General features: G+C 34.9%; 1 protein-coding gene across 2 annotated transcripts; it reads right to left on the bottom strand.

Moving 5' to 3' along the window:
- Positions 1–2491: 2491 nt before the first annotated feature.
- On the bottom strand, positions 2492–8650 carry LOC106079183 (von Willebrand factor C and EGF domain-containing protein-like). Of its 2 annotated transcripts, none has more exons than XM_056009156.1 (4): positions 8503–8650; positions 6358–6493; positions 4721–4846; positions 2492–2692 (listed from the first exon to the last, which is right to left on the bottom strand). In XM_056009156.1, exons 2-4 carry the CDS (start codon positions 6463–6465, stop codon positions 2567–2569), a joined length of 360 nt encoding a protein of 119 aa, XP_055865131.1. In that variant the 5' UTR covers positions 6466–6493; positions 8503–8650; the 3' UTR covers positions 2492–2566. The 2 variants fall into 2 exon arrangements, with proteins under 2 accessions (XP_055865131.1, XP_055865130.1); XM_056009155.1 differs by lacking the exon at positions 8503–8650 and adding an exon at positions 7753–7775.
- Between the last annotated feature and the right edge of the window lie 615 nt (positions 8651–9265).

The following is a 9265-nucleotide window of genomic DNA, read 5'->3' as shown; positions in this document are numbered from 1 at the left end:
TAACTTATATTACATTCAATTTCCATGCTTAAACGTTGCAAAAACACATTATCAATAATATGTTGTTCTGTTTTTTATGTAAATAGCATATAAATGCTAAATCAAAATCTCTATACTGACTTATATTTCATTAAGTGTAAAAAAGTTCCGGATATTGTTTTATAAAACATGAATTATGCCTAATGATTGTTTGAAATCGCATAATTTACTAATATTATACTTATATTATTTGACAATGCGTCACTATAATTTGGTTATCAATATCAAATTGTTCCGTATTTTCATCTTTAAGCAAATTTTAAAAATATCGACAATAGGTTGTTCAGGGCTTTAAAAAAAAGTAATTTACTAGAATTGATTACTGAAAATTACTTTTTAGACATTTAATTTGTTTTGCTAAAACATAACATAGAAGTTTTGTAATCGATAAAGAAAGTTCCGGATTTTGTTTCTTATAAATCGTCGCCAGAAATTTCGGAATTTATTTAAAAATCTACTAACGCCAAATAATTGTTTGAACTCCCTCTTCTAATTAATAAACAAATAATCTTCTCATTTACGAAATAATGTTTTTACGGATTTTTATGAAAAATATTTTAACTCACTACTCTCTTACAGTACATTTAACTTTCTACCTAAAACATTAAAAAATCTAATTATCGTTAATATTATGTTCCGATTTTTAAGGAAAACAGAATCCAAACACCAAAGTAAGGTATGAAAATCTCTCCACATGGCTGTAGTACATCTAATTTTTATACGAGACCATCCAAAAATTTTAATTAACGGTATTTCATTTATCTGAAATTCTCTTTTTCTTTTACTATTTATACAAACATCCGGAACAATCTATTATATAAACTTTTCAATTGTGTTCATACCTAAAAATTATTGCGATGTTTTGAAACGTAGAATAAAGGTTAATCAATTTTAAATAACTTTTAGTTGTTGTTTTTTTTTATATCAAGATGACGGACAGACCGACTGACAGACAAAACGCAAAAACAATGCGGCTTTGATCCTTTTTAAATAAATTCTATTAGAACACAGTGCACCAATGTCCTCGTTAAATATCTCGTGTAAATAAAGACATTTTTTTTATGGTACCGGTACTAGCCTATTGTGAGGTAATGGAATTTTTTTTTCTTTGACGTCATATGAATGGACTCTTTAAATGTAATGTTAAAAGAACGCACTCGGTGCACCAATGTCTATTAACCCTCGAAAAATTGCTTGTATTAATAAAAACATATTTTAGTCTAACTAAGCCGTGTGACGTAGTGTTTTTTTTTTCCTTTGACGTCATATGGAATGAATTCTTTAAAAGAAATGCTAAAAGAACGCACTCGGTGCACCAATGTCTATGAACACTCTATAAATGGCTCGTAATGATGAAGGCGATTTTTATTCTAGCTAGGCCGTGTGACTTAGTGTTTTTTTTTCCTTTGACGTCACATGGAATGAGTTCTTTAAATGAAATGAAAAAAGAACTCGGTATAGTAATGTTTATTAAGCCTGGTTATGTGACTCGCGTTTAAAAAAGGAATGATATCTTGATTTAGATCTAATCTAGATTTTTTAAACTAGATCTAGATTTTTATTACAGTATATCTAGATCTGGATTTATATTCTAATTAAAATTATTTTAGAGTCTATATCTAGAATTTGTAGATCTTGTTTAGACAAAAATAGACTAGATTAAGATGTAGAATTTCAATTTCTAAACTTAAAGTGTAAAAAAAAGTGTAGATTTTCATTTCCAAACGTTTTGATCAATATTGTAATGTTTTAATATACTAAAACTAATCTACTATTTTTTTTATTTAATTTAGATTTAAATTTACGGCAAATGAATCTTTGAAACATTATTACTTTTGACCATCGGATGGCTGCCTGGTCGTGCGGTTTTCGCGCTAGACTGTCGTTCAGATTTATGGATGGTCCAGGGTTCAAACCCTCCCCGCTCCCATCCCCCGTCGTCCTGCGGGAGGTTTGGACTAGGAAGTAATTATCTTCAACTCTGAAGGAACATCCGAAACATGTAAAACATTTTACATCAAAATCAAATCACTTCTTGAATATTATTTGCGAATATGCAGATCCGACAGGGATCCGACTTCGACGGGGGCCGCCTCTGAGTTTGTGTAACACAAACTCTCTTTGTAATCATGTTTTTGTTAAATATAATGTTGTTTGACTTCTCTTTCATAGTAAAAATACGTGTGTCATTTTACTTGTAGGCAGACAGACAGGCATGGATAGATAGATAGATAGATAGATAGATAGATAGATAGATAGATAGATACATACATACATACATACATACATACATACATACATACATACATACATACATACATACATACATACATACATACATAGATACATAGATACATAGATACATAGATAGATAGATACATAGATAGATACATAGATAAATAGATAAATAATTTTTTCTGATGAAGAATCTTAGAAAACAAAAGAAAAAAGATATAGATAAAATTGAAAGTTTATTTCTTTTTTTTTTTCAATTCCTTCCTATAGACTGAGTAACCCAACAGCTTTTTTATTCCGTTGGTTCTTCAATGACTTGATCATCACACGCCATTAGAGTACAGGTCACCTCATTATTTTCACATACACAGGTGTTACATGAGTCACCTGAAGGTACCACAGTGCCGTTGTTATACCACTGGGGGAAGAGTAAACAATGACAATTTTAGTGAGCATCCTTATGTAATGATAATGTTAACTCGCTGTATCATCATTCAAACAAGAGGCTTAAAAATCATGACTAATATTAATTCGAAAATAAAGGATTTGTTTTCCTGATTATAAAAAGATATTGATTAATGCATCTTCGAAACACCGTGTTACAACCAAAGACTTATATATATTATATCTAGACTGAACTGTCACTAGACATGGAGATCTTTAAAAACTACAAAAAATGTCGTGAAATTTTTTTTTTAAAGTTGAAACAAGGCGTTGTTTTGTAAAGTAACTATAAGAAGTAGTCTTTTTTTTTTACCCTAACCTATGTAATATATAATTTAATTCTTAGATCCAGAACATCGAAAATAAGAGTACTCTCGTCTCATAATTATTATTATGCAATTTTTAGATACATAATTTAGAAAGATCTAGGTAATCAATCTATTTAAATGTACATTAGATGATTAAAATTGACAGACATGAATTATTTCGATCTAGGATTTTTGAAACATTATCTCATTGAAAACTAACAGGAATTGGCTTTGTTTCATATATTTGTGTGAATATAATCCGAGAAATGATTTTGCATTATTTCTAAACTTTGAAAACTAAAGATCGTTACATTTCTAAGACAGAAGAGATTGATTGGGGCGACTTCCCCTGTAACTAATGGAGTGGTTACCTACATAGGAATCTGTATGGATACATATATATATATATATATATATATATATATATATATATAGGTTTGTGAATTAACCAATGGCGGATAAGAATGTGTTTCCTATTTTCAGTCTAGATTTAATATATAAGTCTATGGTTACAACTTTAAATTTCAATAACTTCAAAATAATGTAGACATAACTCAAAATGCTGCCTATGTTGTCTTTTTTAATTGTGTAGGCCGACTGTAGGTCTATCATGTTGACATCATATTGCTACTCGCTTATCTTCTCTTGGTAAACACATTTCTATAAATACGTACGCAAGTGTCTTAAACTATGGCGAAACCATAGAAAAAAAAAATCTTTCTCGTTATTTTTAGCCAGACGGGTACGTGAAGGAGCGCTATAGGCTCCCACAATTGGGTCAAGGGAGTTCTTATGAATGTAAATAAAAACAAAGACTTAAATACTTATAATTATGACACGATGTTCAGGTTGAAAGAAAAAAAAATTTTTTTAAACTTTTTCCATCATCAGAGAATAGTATTGAAGATACAGCTGGTTCTACTAAGGGAGGTCTGGGGGAGCGCTGGGTATCTAAAGCACCAGACCCCGCGTATTGTGGATGTGCTGCGATAGATTTTTTTTCTCTGCCAACCCAATCGAGGCCCCACGCAGGCGCACTGCTATGACCGCAAACCGTTTCCCTAGGTTGCGACATTCTGCAACGCCCTTTTCTTAGGAGTAACTCGTGACCATGGTAACAAAACAATTCGATTCGAAATTCTTGCAGTCCCCTCTCATGAAATAAAATCTCGTACTTATAATATTAAAATTGCATTTTATTTTAATGTAAATTTATTTTGTTAATATTCAAACACGAATTGATAATTATAATACATTTTTTTACAAAAATTACTTCCATTAAACAAAATTGAGAAGCTTCGACCCCCCCCCCCCACCACTCCACTCCATGTGTCAACACTTAGCGCCCAACTTGAAAGGACGTTGCGCCAACCCGCAGATGCTTAATCTCTTTAGTGTAAAGTTTCGAATGGCGAATATGTACAAACTTAATGTTGGTGAACTTAATACATAAAACTAAACTAATGGTTAATATTTATTGATATGACATAAGTGTAAAAAGTTGTTTGCGTTTTCCAAACCAAAAATATTATATTCACAGACCTTTCAATCGAAGACATTCCTATTATTATTATTATTATTATTACTAGGTCTGTGTTTAGACTCTAACCACAATAAGACATCAAAAGTTGAATAGGGTTTCTTTCCCAAACTTTTGTCCTGTTTTGTCCTGTGTAGGTGTGTCTATACATTACCTGGTCCTCAACAAAACACATCCCATAATCCTCAGGACACAACATCAAAGTACAATAGATATAAGGGCCACCACAAGTACAATGATTACAACTGTCATAGGGCACAGGTTCACCCGATGCGTAGACCTAGAAATTGATTTGAATTATAGGTTTTTAGAGATTTCTAATTTAGGAGACTTCATACAAGATCAGATACAATCATTTACAAATTTAATGTTATTTGTAGACTAAGACTTTTTTTTATTTTGAAATATCACAGCATGGTAATTAATGTTACTATCATAATTGGTCTTAATGACCGGAAGATGTAACTGTTTCTCATGTCTACGCACGTCTTGCAAGAGTGTCCCCAGCTCCGCGAGCTGCGGGGAGACTTATCCAGTGGTCAACTAGCTTTGTATGGAGGCTATGAGGCACTACGCCACACAGCAGAGTTCCTTACCAGGGCACTACGGGAGACCTAGGTCTCCCTGCCTTGTCACCAATTGGAGTTCATGTCTACGCAGGTCAGCCTGTCATGAACATATGTGGTTGATCTCATGTAGACAATGAAGACAAGAATGTAATACTCTTCATTTTCAATGGACATCCGAGAGGTAGAGAACAAGTAAACAAGGGGGTACAAATATTGACTCATGTTAACTCTCCAAAGATATTGCCTCTTTCAGCTCTCAAAAGAGGTGTTAGACACCTTATTTATAGTTTAGTTATTTAGCAACGCACCATAGAAGACGCATATTGAACGGGACTAGTGACGTTTGGGATATGTTGGGTTAGAGACCGGAAAATCAGTTAGCGATAGAATCCTCTAGGGTAACGACGTGTTTAGTGACAGAGACTTTTACTGTGGCCTTTTCTTAGAATAAATACATGTTACATTGTTCTTCAGCGTTGACTACATCTCTTTACTAGTTAAAACCGATGTGTTTGTTTTGTCTGGATTGTTGATCAACTACACGGAATACACCCGAACAATAACACCCAAACGCTTGCAGAGTAATTGGTTGAAATTCAACAGTCATCCATAGTTGACCTCAAGACAGCCTGAACAAGCAACATCACAGTGGCGACCCAGAACCTCGAAGCCGAACATTGAACCTCTCAAAAGAGGCTGCCTCCTTTTAGCTCTCCAAAATATTGCCTCTTTTTAGCTCTTAAAAAATATTGCCTTCTTTTAGTTTACCAAAAAATATTGCCTTCTTTTAGTTTACCAAAAAATATTGCCTTCTTTTAGTTTACCAAAAAATATTGCCTTCTTTTAGTTTACCAAAAAATATTGCCTCCTTTTAGCTCACCAAAAATATTGCCTCAAAGCCCATGTGAAGTAGATGTCCTATCCAGAGCTGGTGTTATTCTCCACGCGGGGTATTCCACAAATGAAGTAAACGATTTTAGTGGCCCCCGAAAGGGAAAAGACTCTATTATTTTTTAACACATTAATGCAAATGGTTTATCATTCTTTAGTCTATAGAAGTATAACACCCTCACCTCAAAATGAAATCTCCCTCCCCCTACAAGTTGCCTCATTGCCATGAAAAGCGTCTTGGTTAAGCGTAGGTATAAATCTACTCAGAGTTAAAGTATATAAATAGAATAATTGTAAGAAGAATAGGAAAATTAAAAAGACGAGACTTTACCACTCCCTTATGTTCACAAGATGGTCTAGGTTCTGAAACTGGGTTGTCATCTTGACAATGGACGCTGACCAGAGTGACCAATGCTAACACAACAATGACAGCTTTCATGTTAAGTTTTATTGTGATGTAGAACTCCCTACAAATGACAGAAACAAGATGATTACATAGTGCATGTGTAGATGTTAAGTAGTGACAATACAATAGCGTCATGTAAATCAATGGTTCCTTCTCTTTGAAGAGACAACAAATGCCACATAACTGAGTAGGCTGCTCTGCTTCAGTACCACTCCGCTCTAAGAAATAAGATAATCATCATCAACTCCATTTGAGTGAGAACTTAAGGGGCTCAAATCCTCCCTTGCAAAAGCCCTGGACAGAAACTCTGTTGTTGTTTTTTTTTTTTTTTTTTGCGTAGTGCATACATGTCACCATAAAGGTCAAGAATGTTTGGTTTCCCAGACCTGTCGAGACGGAGATCAGCAAGTCTGGGGCAGTCAAAAAAAATATGAGACTCGGTTTTCTCATCTTCCCCGCAGCGGGGCACCGTGAGTCAAAGTTTGGCGATTGCTTTGAGAAATAAGAGCCAACAGGATAGTGGCCTGTCCTGTACTGTGCTATAATAGCTTTCTCAGACCTGGACAGTCTCCACCAAGGGGAAGTGCGGTCAGGGCGCCTCATGCGCTCCCAGACTCCACTGTGCTATACCAGCTTGCTCGCGCCTGGGCAGCCTCCACCACAGGGAAGTGCGGTCAGGGCGCCTCCTAGACTTCGCTGTTTTTTTTGGGGGACTTTTCCCAGCACTCAAACCACTTTTCAGTTTCTATAATTTCTTTTGGAATTCTAGCCAGAGTATGTTGAAAACTCACAGCCTGCTCAGTGGGTGGTATTAGCCCTCCCTGGTGGGAAAAGAAGTCTTCATTGGTGTTGCCTGTAGGACAGGTTTTGAGTCAGTAACCACAACAATCTTTGTTGCCCTCAGATGTTCCTCGCCGAGTTGAGAATCTATTACTTTTAGGTCTACAACTGTAAACACTACCACATGGTCCAAAGAAATAAGATGAACTCCCTGACATTTGCTAGGGTCGGAATGTTGTCGCCCATACAATTTTTTTCACCTTTCAACACAGCTGGCCTCCCCAAAGAAACATCAGATACCAGGCACAATATGGGATCAGCGGCGTTGCAAGCTCTACCAGAGAGTGGCTCTGTGAGCTGAAATTTTGACTACATGCCATCGGCTCTGTATTTTTCCCCAGGGTTGACTCACAAAGCCTTTTTCATCTTACAGTACAGCCGCAGGGCATCAGATGTTTGAATTCGTAGTTTTCATTCAAATTTGATCCTAGCCTTATCTTAAATATAACAATTTTTTAAATACTTGACAGCAGAAGCTACCTAGGCATGTGCGGTGAGGGTCAGATGGGAGCCTCAACCTGTTGAGGGGAATACAAATTTCATGTAATTAATTATTATACATTTGAACCCAAGATTCCAATTTATCGGTCTGCATGTATGTTACGATAGATACTTGAAATGAAATGACAACACATTCATAATATAAACAAATGACCAGAATCTTTAATCAGCCATCTTGGCTCACAGAATAGTGTCCCCTATGAATGGGCATAACTCTTCCTACTATCTACAATATACCTGAAAGGGAGATAATATACAATAGTATGTGAGTTACTGACAAAGGCGTAACATTCCATCAACCATGCTTCATATTCCTGTCAGCTCTATTTGTTAGTCTCGAGTGTTTCACCTTAGACAATACGAAATGATTAATCTGACAGTCTGCAGGCATCACCAAACAATTGATTGAAAATTTGTTGCTGAAATTACTATTGAAGTAAGATCCAATTCTCAGAAAAAATATAATGAAAATCAAGATTGTTGCCAATACGACCGAGTTGTCAACTTCTTTTTTTTTTCTCTTTGTAGATCTAAATTAATTGAAATGTCTAAAGAAACTCAAATAAAGTCGATTACATTCATGTCAACGTATTCCAATAAATAAAACATATACAAACACATGAGCACGCACAAACATACACACGCACACACATGTTTATAAGTCATTAGAAAGAGTGGAAACATTTTAACAAGTATAAAAGAAATGTATATTAGAAAAAAATTACATACTTCTATTTGGTGGAGTAGTCTTGAAACTGAACATTCAGAACGCAATAACTGGAAAGACTTCAGGTTTTTATACACGAAGAGATGACATTTAACGTGAACTGTCAATGTGTTACCATTACGCTAGAGTCAATCAGTATCTGCAGTTAATTGTTATTCTGCCCTTCACAATTAATGATGAGCAAATTAGCAGTTACAAACCTGCCAGTGATATGGATTTTTTTTAGAACTTTATTTAGACTGACGTTGAGATATAGATAGATAGATAGATTAGATAGATAGATAGATTGTTTTTATCCTTGACTTAGCCATGACGGGGTTGAGTTCAATCCCCACCCCCTATTGAAACCCTCCCTGCGGGGGAAGGATGGAATTTTGTGACTGTTTTTTTGCTTTATTTTAGTTTATTTTAGGTAAAATTTTTGTGTTAAACCATTTCTTGCCCCAGCGCAACCAAAGGAGGTTTTAGAATTTAAAATCCCCCTCCGGGGAGTTTTGAGATTAAAACCTCCCCCTCTTCTATAAAACAAAACATAATTGAAACGAAAATCATTAAATTCCATAAGCGTAGCTAAGGGGGATTTTGATTTTAAATCCCCGTCAAAATATTTTATCGATAAAACCCCCTCTTCAATATAAGACTAAAGCATACAGCAGTCACAAGAATCTTTGAGCGTAGACAAAAGGGGTTTTGATTTTTTTTTTAAATCCTCAAGAGGACTTTAAATGAAAACCCCTCCAGCGGGGTTTGGAGATAAAAGCCACC

The sequence above is a fragment of the Biomphalaria glabrata genome, chromosome 13 (genome assembly GCF_947242115.1).
Source record: "Biomphalaria glabrata chromosome 13, xgBioGlab47.1, whole genome shotgun sequence".
NCBI classification, from domain to species: Eukaryota; Metazoa; Mollusca; class Gastropoda; family Planorbidae; genus Biomphalaria; species Biomphalaria glabrata.
The sequence above is the reverse complement of the archived record's forward strand: the minus strand, read 5'-3'. Positions and strand labels throughout refer to the sequence as shown.